This window comes from Camelus ferus, chromosome 12 (genome assembly GCF_009834535.1).
Source record: "Camelus ferus isolate YT-003-E chromosome 12, BCGSAC_Cfer_1.0, whole genome shotgun sequence".
Classification (NCBI taxonomy): domain Eukaryota; kingdom Metazoa; phylum Chordata; class Mammalia; order Artiodactyla; family Camelidae; genus Camelus; species Camelus ferus.
In genome coordinates this window covers 30,090,030-30,106,730 of record NC_045707.1, presented here as the reverse complement: position 1 = coordinate 30,106,730, position 16,701 = coordinate 30,090,030, and the positions used below count along the sequence as shown (strand labels likewise).

At 40.3% G+C, this 16,701-nt stretch overlaps 1 protein-coding gene across 2 annotated transcripts in view; it reads left to right on the top strand.

The window, feature by feature from the left end:
* LRRK2 (leucine rich repeat kinase 2) overlaps window positions 1-16,701 on the top strand; it is a 135,469-nt gene that overhangs the window by 93,993 nt on the left and 24,775 nt on the right. For both annotated transcript variants that reach the window (XM_014566825.2, XM_006193663.3), the window contains exons 39-41: window positions 2,181-2,281; window positions 5,233-5,423; window positions 12,751-12,911. In XM_014566825.2, the coding sequence (XP_014422311.1) occupies window positions 2,181-2,281; window positions 5,233-5,423; window positions 12,751-12,911 (453 nt within the window). The remainder of the gene's footprint in view (window positions 1-2,180; window positions 2,282-5,232; window positions 5,424-12,750; window positions 12,912-16,701) is intronic.

Genomic DNA, 16,701 nt, shown 5'->3' with positions numbered 1-16,701 from the left:
GATTGAGGGGAACCAGAACAGGTGCATCTCTTATTTTCAGTCTCTGTCTCTTCTGTCCTTTCTCTCCCTTCCCTCCGCTTGGTTTCTTTCTCTTTCCCCTCTCTTGTTTATCCAATCCTATTTTGATTCCAATACTTACCTGTTACTGTAGCCTTCATTTTCCCCTGAAACTCTCTCAATACCAACAAGATTATCTAAGTATTTTAAAAGTTGAATATTGAATATTGGAGGGAAGGGATGGGGGGATACCAAGACTGATAATATACAGAAAATACTTTCCACATGTTTACAATCTAGCAAAATTACGACATAGATGCAAATAAAGAAGTTATTATTCTTATTTTTAATGAACATTATTTCCAAGCATACAATAATCTATGCTTATACATACTTATTATGGAGATTTAAAAGTATGCAATTGGTACAAATACAAAAGTGTTTAAAAATAGAAAATATCGAAGCTTCCCCTCGGTGCATAATTTCACCACTTAGGAATAACAGGTTTTAACGTTGTTATATTCCTTGTTGATTTTTCTGGGTTCATTCACTTTTATTAGTTAAGTGCCTGTATTACAGGATGCTCTCTGAGAACATAAATACTGTACAAATAAGGATATACTCTGTGTCAGTGAGGAGTGATAGTCTGTAGCGTTGATCCAGGTCTGTTTCTCAGGCTTTGGCTTCTCAGTGCATATTGTGCTGTATAGACTTGACAAACAGCCCAGAGGTTGAGATGGTGGACTAACAGAACTCTTTTAAGTCCTGGAGAACAAAGGTACGGAGGCCTGAAGATACAAAGCATGTTCATTCAAGAAATTTTGGCTATTCCAGTTTGTCTCGATCAGTTGTCCTCAACCCTGGTTGTTTACTGTTATCATCAACAGAGTTAAAAGACGAATAATTCCTAATGACCAGTACCTCCTGGGGTTAATTAGGGCAGCACCATCTTTGAGAGTAGATTCAGCCATTAGTATTTTTAAACAGCTCCTCAGATACACTGTGCAGCTAAAATTGGGAGGAGAACTACTGGCCTAGAGCCTAGAGAATGGGAAACAGAGAAGGAGGGGAAGCGCAAAGGGAATTCGGGGCCACAGTATGAACATGAACTTGATCTTGAATTTTGTTTGGCATACAATATAGAATAATTAGCTTTTGAGCAAGAGGGCCACAGGAAGTATAATTATAGGGCAGTTAATTTTGTAGGAGAGATAGAATGAGTTGGAGGTAATGAACTCATGAGGCCCCCACAGTCCAGGAAGAAGACAGGGAGGCACCACGGGGCTCAGTGGCAGTGGGAATGGAAGGGGAGGCGTGGGCGTGGGAGAGGCAGCAAAGTGGAGCCGGTTAGCTGTGGGGCTGGGCAAAGGCAAGTTATCTTATGGGCGTAAAGTAATTCGTTTGGTTTGAAAGAACTTTAAAATTTTTTTTTTTATTTTGGAGGGGTAATTAGGTTTATTTATTACTGTTATTTTTAACTTAACAGAAGTACTGGGGATTGAACCCATGACCTTGTGCATGGTAGGCATGTGCTCTGCCACTGAGCTATACCCTCCCACCAAGTTTTAATTTTTTTTTTTTTGATTCTTTTTTTTTGGTGGGGGGAGGTGAGGTAATTAGGTTTATTTATTTATTTACTAATGGAGGTACTGGCGACTGAACCCAGGACCTTGTGCGTGCTAAGCACACACTCTACCACTGAGCAATACTCTCCTCCCTGTTTTGTTTTTATCAGATATATGGAAGGTGGGATGAAAACCAGTTTGGAGAAATATGATGAATGTGACTTTTGATTGCTTGCAGTTGAGATTTAGAGGAGCATGTCGGTGGAAATCTCCCACACAGAGTAGTCAATATAGGGTAGAGTTTGGGAGGTAGCTTGTGGCTCTAAATGAAAATGTGAAAATTCCCCACATATAAAGATTGATGAAGTCGGGGAGTGAATGAGGTAGTTGAGTGAGGAGTGTGTAAATGGAAGATGGGGAGGCTGGCTACCAAACCTTTAGGTGCATCTTAGTTCATGGAGTAGAAGAAAGAGGGAGGCATTAAAGGAGCCTTGATTCAGTGACACTGGGGGGTCAGATTTCTCATCAAAACAGATATAATTACACCAGGTACAATTTGTTTAGTTTTTCTGCTTGCACAGATTAACCTAAGTGCTTTGTGTACATTCTTTTCAAAAGGCGATGGCAGTTTTGGATCCGTTTATCAAGCAACCTATGAAGGAGAAGAAGTGGCTGTGAAGATCTTTAATAAACATACATCACTCAGACTGCTAAGACAAGTAAGGAATCTGATAACATTATTACGTTGAATCGTGCATCGTCAGTCTCCCGGACCTCTTGTTTTGCATGCGTTTGTGAGAACACAAAATGATGATTCCCCCCAAAGCCAACTTGAGTTTAGTTATGAAATCCCACTTTTGTCCTTTCTCTGTGGAGTAAAAAAGTCTTGTTTTGTTTCTCCTGTTGAAAATCAAAGACAGTAGTATTTGGAGAATTCTTGTTCCAGGCTTCACAGTTAGAGACTACAAGTAGAGAAGAAAAGAGGGTGTCTTTTTCACATTTTTGTGATTCAAAAGAACCAAAATCCTTGCAACATTAACCCGTTTAGAAACTTCTCGGCCTCAGTTAAGTCACGTGTTCTTTGCTCAGCAACCACGTATGTTCAGGGCAGTGCTGATTGGCTTACACCTGTGTTACGAACCATCCAATCTGGTGATGAGGAGGGTATTATTTAGAATATTCCATCCTCTCCCTGAGGCTGAGGCTGGGGTCAGTTCCCCTTAAAGTTCCTGGGCTGCCTGGGTGAGGGTTGGATACCTCAGCAGAATCAAGGTCCCCTTAGGAAGAAAGAAAGTTGAATGGAAAGTGAATGAATAACCAAGAGTGGTCACGAATACCCTCTCGTTTTGAACTACAGGTGGGGATTCATGTCTTTTTTTCTGAATCTTTCTTGACAGTAGGGATGAGGGAGAGAGACAGGGTGAGAGGAGAGGTAAAATTCAATGTGAATTCTGCAATCTTACAACCAGAATGCAACTCTGTTTTTGAATCTATTCATTCTTATTTTTTTTTCTCAATTTATTAAAAAAAATTTGTGCCTGAATCTGACTCTAAATAACTTAATGTCAACAACAACAAAAAATACAGTTGCAATTACATTAATTACTCTGAATAATGAAAATAATTCCATGTCTGTGCAAAATATCCTGCAGTAATTTTGATTATTACTACCAAAAGTTACACTGGAGCTCTAAGAATAAGCTAATAAACATTTTGTATGTCGAAGTAAGACTGTGAACCAAATCTGGGCACAGTCTATTTCTATCTGTAGGCAGTTTGTTGTCTAAATTGATTTTTGAGTCTTGGTCATTCGTCTTCAACGTAAGTTTCAAATTTTATGTAATGTGCTCAGGGAACCCGGTTGGAAATCAGAACACTCAGAATGTATGTGGGACTGATGAGTGTCTAGGCAGCTAGGTGAACCAAGGAAATGGTAGAAGAAACAGAAACAGTAGAGTGTGTGTAATATGCTTCTTTAAAAAATTAAAAAAGGGAAGGAAAGGAAAGGAAAGCACTTCAGTGTTTGGTGCTGCATTTGGAGGGTCATTCTACCCATGGTCAGGAATCAGGGCTGATCTGTTTCACTCTCCGGCTCCTTTATCTTTGCAGTCAGTAAACTGCTTTTCTAGGATAGGAAATTAGGCTTAGGCTTCTGTCTGTGCCTGTGAAAGAAAACAGAGCTAACTTGACTTTTTCTCATCAGTTTTAACCAACTGAGCTAATCAGACAGAGACCAAAGAAAGATTTTTATCTATCAAGGAAATATGGTTGCAGTCTGAAGCTCCTGTTCTAGGAAAGTTCCCTCTCAGGGCACTGACCCTTTCTTGTTCAGCCTGTGGAATTCTCCACACTTCAGTTCCCTGATAAAGGCAGCTGGCACCCATAATCCCCATCTTTGAAGCTGGTTTTTAAGAAGCAGGGCTTCTGCAGAAATCACAGTTTAAAACAGGAATTAATTTGCTGTCACGTAAGTGATAAATTTCCATGACATACCGTTTCAGAGTAGAGTTCAATACACCAAATAATGTGTATAGGGAATTCAAAAGCAGCAGTATCCTCAGAGAGATGGTAAAGTCTCGCGTAATGTGGCCCAGGAATCAGGATGGAGACCTTTCTGTTCCAGCTCACTTCTTGGATTCAAGAGGGATTGTTACACCTAGGGGTTGCTTTCTTTAGTAAGAGGGGGTCCAAGGCAGGGCTCTCTGAGGAAGTAAGAGTATTTGAGCTAAGATCCGAATGGCAGGAAGCCCTTAGCAGCCATGTGAAGGGTGAGGGGATTTGTAGGCAGAGGGATCAGCAAGGGCATAGATAGCCCGGGGCTGGAATGGAGGGAGCTGGGTGTGTGCGGTGCTGGGGATTTTAATGAGCACCAATGTGGCAGCAGTTTGGTGAATAGGGAAGAGAGAGAAAGGAGATTAGGTCTGAGAGATAGGCTAAGGCCAGATCAGGTCAGGCCATGAAGGCTATAATAGTCGTGTATGAGATTTTAATTTAAAAGCAGCAGTGGGGGTTGGGTACAGCTCAGTGGTAGAGTGCGTGCTTAGCATGCTCGAGGTCCTGGGTTCAATCCTCAGCACCTCCATTAAGAATAAATAGATAAATAAACCTGATTACCATCCCCGCCCCCCCCCCCCAAAATAAGATTTAAAAAAAATAAAAGCAATGGGAAGTCATTAGAGAGTTTTCAGTGGGGGTAATGCCGTGTATTTCTGTTAAACTTGGACACTACCGTTCGTAAACCTTTCTGGTCACTAAGCCAGAAATGATAGGCAGATTGAACCTCACAGGCCAGTTGTAGCTGATCAGTCCTGGCTGCTCAGGATGCTGGGCTGAGGATTCGGTGGCTAAGCAGGATTCAGTAGGTAAGAGTGACATGACCCATTATTGTGACCATAATGCATGTACTGTGCCAGCATTAAATGTACTGATAAAGCAAAGCAAAGAGAAAACTAGACCTTAACATTTTAATTCAGAATATAGCTGCAAAACCCACGGTTTACTTCTGAAAATGTGGAAAATATAAAAAAAGCTCAAAGAAGAAATGGGAAGTTTGCCCATAGTCCAGTCACCCAGAGAAGACCGTGCTCAGAGTGTTGACGAGCTTCAGGGAAGAGACACTTGGGTAAGAGCTGACGGTCCATTGCTCTTAAATTGGTTTTTGACCTTGCAGGAGCTGGTGGTGCTCTGCCACCTCCACCATCCCAGCTTAGTATCTCTGCTGGCGGCTGGGATTCGTCCTCGAATGTTGGTGATGGAGTTGGCCTCCAAGGGGTCCCTGGATCGCCTGCTTCAGCAAGACAAAGCCAGCCTCACCAGGACGCTGCAGCACAGGATCGCGCTCCACGTGGCTGATGGCTTGAGGTAGTTGATCAGGTCCTGCGTTTTGCCGTTCAGCGCGTGCTGAGTGTGAGCCCAGACTTACTCTTGGGCTCGGAGAACAGCGCTTCCCTGTAACACTGTGTCCCGGAAGTATTTCACCAACTTTTTGGGTGTAAAAGCACCACTTCCCTGATCAGATTTTGTCATTTTTATCAAATCAGACTAGGAAGAGCCTGCAGACCTCATAGGTAGCTGAAGTAGAGTCTGAACCCAGGAGTTCTGCTCCAGAGCCCACGTTCTTCCCCTTGCGTTGACCTCCCTTCCCTAAGAAATGCAGGCGAGCCTTCAAAGTAGCAAGAATGTCAGGTGTCATGGATAATCCTAGTAAGGAAAGACCAGTTCATATTTCTGAAGGCACTACCGTGATTCGAGTCAGGTTGTTCTACAAGACGGCAGTCTCAGAGTGACCCCCAGCCCCGTGGCCACAAGGCACCCAGACGGAGCTGTGGAGAGGCAGCCCAATGGAGTGGAAAGACCATGGCCCTTGGAGTCAGAGGGACTCAGAAAAATCACCCTCCATACACCTAGTTACCTCTGATTTTGTATCTTGGATTCTTTTTTTTTTTTTAATCTCTAAACTGTGACTGATACTTAATCTTCAATTATTACTTCTGGGACTTCTGTAGTAATTGAAGACATCCCAAATTAAACTCTTGGTGTTCCCCATCTCCACTGCTCCCCCTCCCCGGGCCACCCAGCTGTGTCACCTTGGAGTCACCCTCCACTCTTTCCTTTCTCTTCCATCCCACACCTAACCCTCCTGCAAGTATTTTCAGCGCTGGCATCAAAATACGTCTCAGTGCAGCTCCTTCTCATGACTTCTCTCTCCCTCCCAGCAGAGTCTGAGCCGCTGGCGTCTCTCCTCGCCCGACTGGCTTCCCTGTTTTCACCTTTGCCCCGTACAGACCGTCCCTCACTTGGCAGCCGGATTGTTCTAACGTGGACGTTGGAGCAAGTCTTTCTCTTGCTGTCGGCCCTCTCCTATCGCGCTCTCTGGTCACTGTGCTCAGCCACTCGCCTCCCTGAGGTTTCCTGGCTGTGCCGGAACCTTTATACCAGTTCTTAATGTCTAACCCCGAGTTCTTAATGTCTCATTTCATGCAGGTTTGGTCTCAGAGAGGCTGTCCCCGACTACTTTCCATCTCTCTGGCACCTGTAGCACTTATCACTGCCCGGTATTCTTTACATTTTCATTTAAAACCTTTCTTTGTTGTCTGTCTGTGCTGCCAGAGTCTAAGTGCCACGACAGCAGGGACTTTTCATCTTGTTCGCCATTGTACCCCAGCACTCTGAACAGTGCGTCCTCGGTAAATACGTGTCGGCATTGGGGACAGAAGGAGAAAAGGGGAAGGAAGGAAACAGTGCCTGGGGCAGAGCAGCCACAAAGTGGGTGCGAATTTCATTCTCTTCCTTCCCTACTCGAATTGTGTCTCTTCCTTTCTGACAATAACCAGAAATGTAAATGGAATAGATGGGAAGGAAAACAAACACTGCTCATAAACAATGAAAACCAAACTGTTGATATAGGATATAATTATTCATACTGTATAGGAGATACAATGAGAAAATAAAATAAGCAGATTCTCTCTCCTAGAAGAGTCCAGAAGCTATTGAAAAACATACAGATTATTAAATGGAACAGAAAAGCAAAGATTTGGATCTGGGTTGCTATAATTCCTTTTGAACAGCAGGGGGAACCATGTACTAAATCAATCTAGATAAAGTGCAGCCATGTCTTATATATTTAAAAGCTGATATGGGTCACCTTCCTTAATTTACCTAACTCCCGGTCCTGGGTTTCCCCGAAATCTTCCACGTAATTCCCAAAGTGCTCGTTCATAAAATTAATAATTGATTTTGAAAAATTCATCACTGCTTTTAAAAGACCTCATCTCTAAAATAACTTAATCTGGTTCTTGGAGACCCTTTAAAATAATCAATCCAGCAGCTTCTGGTAAAGTAAGTGAAATCTCAGCATATTTTCCTATCATTTGCCTGATTTGTTCTCAGCAAAAGCTAGGACAGCTTTTTGGGTCTTGTGCCACAAGAGGCTGGTGGATTTCAGGAGCTATCAGTCCTCTAAATGTATTTTAAAAACTCAGCATTAAGGTTTGTCTTCCCGAACATACTGTAGCATAGAGCTGTAACTGCAGAGGTGGAAGGAGACAGCAAAGTCACACACCTTCTTCATGTCACGTATTCCCTCTTTTGCAGTCTTGCCTTCAACTGTTAGCTGACGTCTCTGATTCAGTCCGCTCCTTTGAGCTCTTTATTATAATTCTCACCTACCTATGAAGGTATAGTCACCTATATTTCACATAAGTTTCCATTTCATTCATTTTCAAAATTGAATTTACTTTCTCTGCTACTTCCTTCCACCATGAATCTGTTCTTTATCTTGCTAGCAAAAATCTTTGTAGTGACATCCAGACCAACCTCTACCCTCCAAAAGTAAGTACTCAGTTTGTCCACCAAATCCTTGACTACTTTACATTGTCTTTTTAATTTATTCATTCATTTTTAAAAATTCTTTAAAAATTGTTTTCTTTCTTAATGTTTTTATTATTTTAAATTTTATTGGGGGGGTAATTAGGTTTGTTTGTTTGTTTGTTTATTTATTTATTTATTTATTTATAGCAGAGGTACTGGGGATAGAACCCAGGACCTTTTGCGTGCTAAGCTGGCACTCTACCACTGAACTATACCCTCCCCAATCCATTCATTTATTTTTATGCCACTATTACGGCCTTTGTCCTGTCCCTTCAGGGGATTATCAGAATATTTCTTCTAAAATAAAATCCCCTTATGCTTGAAATTCCCTGGCAGTTCCAAGTTATCCGCAGAGTACATCCAAAGTCCTTGGCACAGCGTCAGAACTCCTTACGGATGCCTCGTGCCTGCCTCTCCAGCCTCCTTGCTGTTCCACTGTCCTGTCTCCGCCATCCATCCACGCGGAAGGGCTTGACTTCTCATCAGCATCCATGTCTATCTTTGCGTTGGTCCTTCCTCTCTTTTCACAAAATTGTCTGGAGAACTCATTTCCGTCTAGAACTTCCCGCACATACCAGCTCCACAATGATGCCTGACTGCACCCTGAGGACTTGGCCTCAGCAACACGTGTTTCTTGAGTCTGCTCCAGGCAGGACTTTGTGCTGGCCCATGAAGAGGGAAAGATTGAGGCTGAACATTTACAGGCTAGTGGGAGAGTCTGTTTCTCTATCTGTACCCCTCTGCTTTTCTCCCTCTGACGTCTCTAGCGTCTGGTACTCACCACATTTCTGCGATTTTGTTCAAACAGCTGTCTCTCTTTCTAGAATGTGAGCCCTTAAAAGCAGAGACACAAAGATGGCTTTAGACCCCCAGTGACAGACCCTCATAGATACACCATATATATTTGTTAAAATGAATGGATGCATTCTATTTTTAGAATAATTCTCTGTAGGATGAAATAGTTTACTTTATTTTATTTATTATTTTTTATTGAAGTATAGTCAGTTACAATGTTTCAGTTTCTGGTGTACAATAAAATGTCCCAGTCATGCATATATATACATATATTCATTTTCATATTCTTTTTCTTTAAAGGTTACAAGGTATTGAATACAGTTCCCTGTGCTATACACAAGAAATTTGTTTTTTTTATCTATTTTTATATATAGTGGTTAACATTTGCAAATCTCGAACTTGCAGTTTATCCCTTCCCACCCAAACTTTAAGTTATAAAGAAAGGGGTTTCTTAGCAACATTGATGACAATCACAATAAACAAAATGAGTTTCGACCAGTTCATTTTAATAAAATATTTGACAATGCTCATTGTCATATGATACATGAATTATGGCTGAATGATTCTCAGTAAGGCAAGATCTGCACTTGTTAATATTTCGAGAGCTATTCTGCCGTCCTCTTAAAAGCTATTAAAACTGCACTTTTAAGATTAAATTCTATAATTGAACATTTTAACTAATCCAGATAATCTTTTCCTCCTACTGACATGATTTCAAATTAAGTTTAACTGATTTTTGTAATTTTGGAAAGTGTTCCAAGAGAGTCTGTTCTATAAATATTCTGACAGAGGCATGCGTTATGAAGGATTTGGCTGCTATTCAATTATGCATGACTTGGCTTTAACTATTTTTCTTCTTAATCTCCCAGCTTTTCTCTTCAGAAGGGCAGGAGTAGCTAATGGCCTTTCAGTAAGCCCTTGGTAAATTTTTCTTCTAAGACCATTACTTATTGTTAAGGTCAACTTCATTAGTACATCTATCTTACTTTTCAGCCAAAAATATGTCTACCGAAAGGAATAGGCCAAATGTCAAATGTGATAACTACATCCTGGAAGAGAAAGAATCTTCTATTGCATTAGCTGATGCAATTAAATGATTCACTGTAGGCCTTCAATCAATGGGAAGTTCAGGGTTTTGCTGCCACGCTGCTCCCAGTCCCTCTAGCAGTGATTGGTACTGGGTAATGGAGTAAATATTGGTTGATGTAATGTGAATCAAAACCAAAAGCCCCAAGCAAAGGATTTAAATTTACCTCTATGTTCTATGAACAATTGTTCTTTCTACGTAGGTCAAGATATATTTGTGAGATCACGTGCAGAGAGTTATGGCAAAGCTGACATCAGGGGACAGGAGAAACAGAGTTGGGGAGAATCTGAATTTTGTGGATGTGTAAGGAAAGGCAATTGAATTATTTTAGCAGTTAGGGCACGGTAATAGCTCGTTGGCCATGTTTCCATAATGGATAAGACCTGGTTGAGATTAAAACTTTGTTCTTTTTTATATTAACTAATTTTTATTCTTTACTTACAGTGAGTTTCCAGCTCTAGTTGCTTATGGTTGAATAGATCAGTTTATAAAAGGAAAGACTTTAAAATCCCCCACATCACCTTCCCTAAGACAATGTTTTATTCATTCCAACTCTCAGTCCAAAATTTTCTTTGTTAATTTATAATAGAATTGGGTTTAAAGTAAATTACATCTTCAAATGGTATGGTATTGATATCTAGAAGTCTTTTATTCTGTTTGTCCCTATTGAACAAAGTGAAGATTATTTTTCAAAAAATTAGGAAAGATTTTCATCAGAAAAAGATAAATATCAAAGGAGAAATGTAGTAGAGAGTATTTTTAAAGCTAAGTTACAATGGCCACACTACCCAAAGCAATCTACAGATTTAATGTGATCCCTATCAAATTGCCTAGGACATTTTCCACAGAACTAGAACAAATAATCCCAAAATTTATATGGAATCACAAAAAACCCAGAATTTCCACAGCAGTGCTGAAGAAAAAGAATGAAGCTGGAGGAATAATCCTCCCAGACTTCAGACAATACTACAGAGCTACAGTAATCAAAACAGCATGGTATTGGTACAAAAACAGACATATGCATCAGTGGAACAGAATAGAGAGCCCAGAAATGAACCCACAAACTTTTGGCCAATTAATCTTTGACAAAGGAGGCAAGAACATACAATGGAGTAAAGACAGTCTCTTCAGCAAATGGTGTTGGGAAAACTGGACAGCAGCATGTAAATCAGTGAAGTTAGAACACTCCCTCACACCATACACAAAAATAAACTCAAAATGGCTTAAAGACTTACACATAAGACAAGATACAAATCTCTTGGAAGAAAACATAGGCAAAACATTATCTGACATATATCTCAGCAATGTTCTCCTAGGGCAGTCTACCCAAGTAATAGAAATAAAAGCAAAAATAAACAAATGGGACCTAATTAAACTTAAAAGCTTTTGCATAGCAAAGGAAAACATAAGCAAAACAAAAAGACAACCAATGGAATGGGAGAAAATATTTGTAAATGATGTAACTGACAAAGGCTTAATTTTCAGAGTATATGAACAGCTCATACAACTTAATAACAAAAAAAGAAACAACCCAATCCAAAAATGGCCAGAAGACCTAAACAAGCAATTCTCCAAGGAAGACATACAAATGACTAATAGGCACATGAGAAAATGCTCAATATCGCTAATTATCAGAGAAACGCAAAGCAGAACTACAATGAGATATCACCTCAGACCAGTCAGAATGACCATCATTCAGAAGCCCACAAATGATAAATGCTGGAGAGGCTGTGGAGAAAAGGGAACCCTTCTACACTGCTGGTGGGAATGTAGTTTGGTGCAGCCATCATGGAAAACAGTATGGAGATTCCTCAAAAGACTAAACATAGACTTAACAATCCCACTCCTGGGCATATATTCAGAGGTAGCCTTAATTCAAAAAATACATGCACCACGGTGCTCATAGCGGCACTATTTACAATAGCCAAGACATGGAAACAACCTAAATATCCATCAACAGATGACTGAATAAAGAAGTTGTGGTATATTTCTACAATGGAATACTACTCAGTCATAAAAAAGAATATGGTATTCCATTTGCAGCAACATGGATGGACCTGGAGATTGTCATTCTAAGTGAAGTAAGCCAGAAAGAGAAAGAAAAGTACCATATGATGTCACTTATATGTGGAATCTTAAAAAAAAAGAGAAGCAAACTTCTTTACAAAACAGAAACAGACTCACAAACATAGAAAACAAACTTATAGTTACCAATGGGGGAAGGGAGTGGGAAGACATAAATTGGGAGTTCAAGATTTGCAGATACTAACTAATATATATGAAATAGATAAACAACAAGTTTATACTGTTTAGCACAGGAAATTATATTCAATATCTTGTAGTAACTTATGGTGAAAAGGAATATGAAAATGGGTATATGTATGTTCCTATATGACTGAAGCATTGTGCTGCACACCATAAATTGACACAACATTATAAACTGACTATACTTCAGTAAAAAATAATAAAAATAAAAACTAAGATAAACTGTGATTTTAAGGAAATCAAAACTGTTAAACAAATGAGAGTTATAACAAATTACTATCAATGCTTATTTAGCATATTCCCATTTTAAACTAATTAAAATATTCAGATGATCATTGAGAGAATTCAGAATTCCTTTCAGTTAATTATTAAAGTACACACACAAAAAAATCTCCAAAAATTGATACTTTGCTTGAAGTAGTTGTGTCTTAAAAGTTTAAATCACTTATAAGGATTGACATGTCTTGTTTGTTCTAAAAGCATAAGCTTGCTTTGTAACATTGGACTTGAATGTTTTGATTTCCTTCTGCAATATCTCTTAACTTTGAAGGTCACACTTAGCACAGAATTTTTGATGCTTTGCATCATGGACACATATATTTTTCCAAATCATGAGAAAATGTATTATGATGTAATCACAGTTGGTAAGATTTCCCGTGCCTTTTGTGGCAGATACCTCCACTCAGCCATGATTATATACCGTGACTTGAAGCCCCACAACGTGTTGCTCTTCACCCTGTATCCCAACGCTGCCATCATTGCCAAGATTGCTGACTACGGGATTGCCCAGTACTGCTGTAGAATGGGGATAAAAACGTCCGAGGGCACACCAGGTGGGTGATGCGGCATGTTTAATAATTCCCTCTTCAGGATGAATACCCACCGACTTCAGTTGTGAGTTCAGCAGAGTCAAGAGAACACAGTAGCCTGTCACACTGCAAACAGGGGTGTATTGTGTGATTGACCGCGACCAGTACATTTGTGATTTTGTACACTGTATCCGGTAGGGCGAAAAAAATCAACTGATGTGATTTTTCTAGGGAAAAAAAAGACAAATGAAAAAAATAGAGTATGTTGGATGTCAAGTTACATTTTTAAAAGCTGGATTAAAAAAAAAACAAAACTTTTGACAGGCTCCAGAGGTGGTAGAAAAGGAACAACAAAGTTTTCATCTAGGTGGTGTTAACACTTGCCTAAAAGTGAGGCAAACCAAGTTCAAGTTCACAGAGTTCACAGACCCTTTCTCATAACTCTGAAACCCAAATACCTTTGAAAAACCCAGAGTTTTATTTACAACCGATTTGGTGGCATACTAAGTGAGGTCAGACTGAATTGAAGCTTATTATGATCTTTATTTCTCACACTCACTGTGAATGTTTGCATGTTTTGTGGCAGAAGAAACAAGTCTGAGTACAGGGTGCTGGCCCTGAGCCCACTGAAGGGTTATGTAATTTGTTATATATATATTATTATTAACTTTCTTAAATATGAAAAAGTATAAATTCCTAAATACTTCTGGTGCCAAGAGTTTCAGATAAGGGCTTGGGGACTGGAGATCTTAGTTGTACTGTTCTTGATACAAATGTACTGTCTTATTCTTACTGATTGGTACAGGAGTTTAAACCTTTAAACACTGGACTTCATTTTCCTTTCTTCATAATTCATAAGTTGTTAATACTTCAATATTTAAAAATAATGTAGCATCTCTCTTTGGCCCTGTTAAGCAAGATGAGTCATGGTTACTCTGTACAGTGAAACATAGCCATTCTGTACACCCTCCTATGTATGATCTCCCAACTTCACAGGCATCCTTTACTTACCTTAGATTATAATATTGCTTTTCAGGGTCGTTCCTAACCCTTTTTTGTCCTGCCTGTCGTAATACTCCTCTTACTTTTACCGTTAACTGACTTCCCACCAGTGAAAGTTCTGTTCGCTGTGTTCTTGTGTTTTCATGGTCTTAGGCTCAGATACGTTCTTTCCACATGGAATCCTCCTTTCTCAGCTCTTCATCCTCTTCTAGACTGAGCTTCTTCAGAATCTCAGCTTCTGGTTGCCATAGGGCGAGCAATCTGTGCAGGCAACTTGTCTTTTGGATTTGTTTGAGTGGAAATAGGAAATTGAAGGGTTGACGTCTGTTTAGTTGGGGACAGCTCCATCTTTAGAGATATCTGACCTGGTTGATTGTTTGTAAATAAAATTACAGGTGTCCTGACATCATCCAGATGATTGAAGCCCAATTAAAACACATTCCTAAGGCAGAAGAAAATAGAGGATATCTGAGTAGACAGAAGATCCAGGTTGTTCCCTCTCCTCCTCCCCTTCCCCCGTTTATGTCCTTAGACGAGCAGATGGCGCCAGCTTCCAATGTCTGGTTTTATTTTTGCTCCAAACACATATCCTCTCTTTCATATTACGTAGCTATATGTTGGAAGTAGAGTGTGCATTCTCATAAACATTTCAAAGTGTATTTTCTCGCTGCAAGTGTCTCTGGGTGGTTCAATAATAGTAAATTATCATCTCTTCAGCCGGCTGTGTACCAGGATCAGGGCCAGGTTCATTAAACGCATGGAATTGTATCCTCATGCCAGGGCCCAAAGTTAGCTTTTCTCTTCTCCTCTGTAAAATGAGGAAGCTGAGACTCAGCCAGATTAATAAGTTGCACAAAGTCACGCAGTAGGTGGCCAAGATAAATCTCACCCTAAATGACAATTGAGCCCAGCACTATTTGGCTTTAAATCCTATACAGGCAGACCTTATATACTCTATTTCACTTTATTATGCTTTGCAGATGTTGTATTTTTTTTATTTTTTTTTAAACAAATTGAAGGTTTGTGGCAACTGTGCATCAAGCCAGTCTGTCGTTGCCATTTTTCCAACAGCATTTGCTCACTCTGTGTCTCTGTGCCACATTTTGGTAATTCCTCCAAAATTTGAGACCTTTTCATTATTATTATACTTGTTAAGGTGATCTGTGATCAGTGACCTTTGATGTTGCCTTTGCAAAAAGAGTGTGACTTGCTGAAGGCTTAGATGATGGTTCGCATATTTTAAGCAATAAAGCCTTTTTTAATAAAGGTATGTACATTGTTTTTTAGATGTAATACTGTTGCACATTCATAGACTACAGCATAGCGTAGATGTAAATTTTGTGTGCACTGGGAAACCAAAAAAATTTGTGTGACTCAGTTTATTGTGATACCTGCTTTATGGAGGTGGTCCAGAACCAAACCGGCAACATCTCCAAGGGTACACCTGTAGTCGCTCTCCTGGTTCACATGCAACTCTAACATGTACTCAAAGAAGTTTATGTAATCAATTTTAGTTATTAAAATCCAGATAAGCAAAGCAAAATGACAGGGCTGTCCACCACAAATATTGTCAAGGACAGGTTTGGAGGAATAATCTCAGAAGATGGGATCCCACCTAGAAAACGTGGGCATGTGATGAGGGTTTTTCGCTTGGAAGATCTATGCGTTGTCCTGTCTCGTGAAGGTGAGTTGGGCCGCTCATCTGGGGCCTGCACTTTTCTCCTTGACCATCCCCCAGCCCAGGCACTCGGCTCATGGACAGGACATCCTGCTGTGGAAGCCTCAACCCCTTCCCTGGCAGCGGATCCCTCTGGTCCTTGTTGATTGTGCTCCGGGACTGGAGCCTGCCACCTCCCTCAGTGGGCTGGGCCAGCCAGCAGCCAGCTCTTTTCAGCTCTGTTCAAACTCATGGTCCTTTAAGTATGACTTCCAGGTTTGGGTCAAAACCTGTCTAAAGCTTCATGTCCAACCAATTCTTCGTGCCAAGCTAGATACTTGTTCCTGATCCCTTGTGATCTGCTCTAGCTGTGCGCAGTAGCGCAAATATGAGAAGGATCATGACAGCAAAACCCAGAGCCTGGTCCTGGCTGTTCTGCCCTCTCTTCCCCCAGGCTGCTTAGCCCACGGTAAACATTTTTCCTCGCTGTGTCTCGGACCTTCTCTTTATCATGACTGTATATATTACAGCACTTCTGTTCTCATTTCTGCCTGAAACTCAGATTTAAAATGTTGAATAACAGTCATTGTCACCACCGCTACCATCATCACCAAACTTTTCCTTCCCCAAAGCAGTTACATTTAAGAAGAAAGTCATTCCCTCACGTATGCTTTTAGTTCTCTCCTTCCCTCCCTTTGTAATGGATGTTCCTGTTAATGTTACACTTGGAAACTTTATGAGAAACAAAATGTAATGTTTAATTTGGAAACTTTCAGAGAAACAAAAGACCGTGTGTTTACTAGGCTTCAGTGAATTTTTATACTAACCGTTACGGTGGTGCATTCACCCTGTGTGGACAGCTGAGTGTGAGTTTATTACTGTGGTCTCAGGGAAGAGAGTGATGGAAACAAAATCTCTTCTATGGCACGGACAGGGTGTCTGCCTCATGCTTAGAGCTTTGTGTGGGTCGATTAGCTCATTTAATCTTTTATGACCATCAGACATAAGTCCTATTACTATTCCTGGTCTACAGATAAGGACACTGAAGCTTAGGGACCATTGAAAATGTCTACAGGGTCGTGCAAGATGCAAATCCAAGCATCCTGAGAGAATAGCCCCTGGCCAGGTACCATCACAGCAGGAATGCAAAGGTAG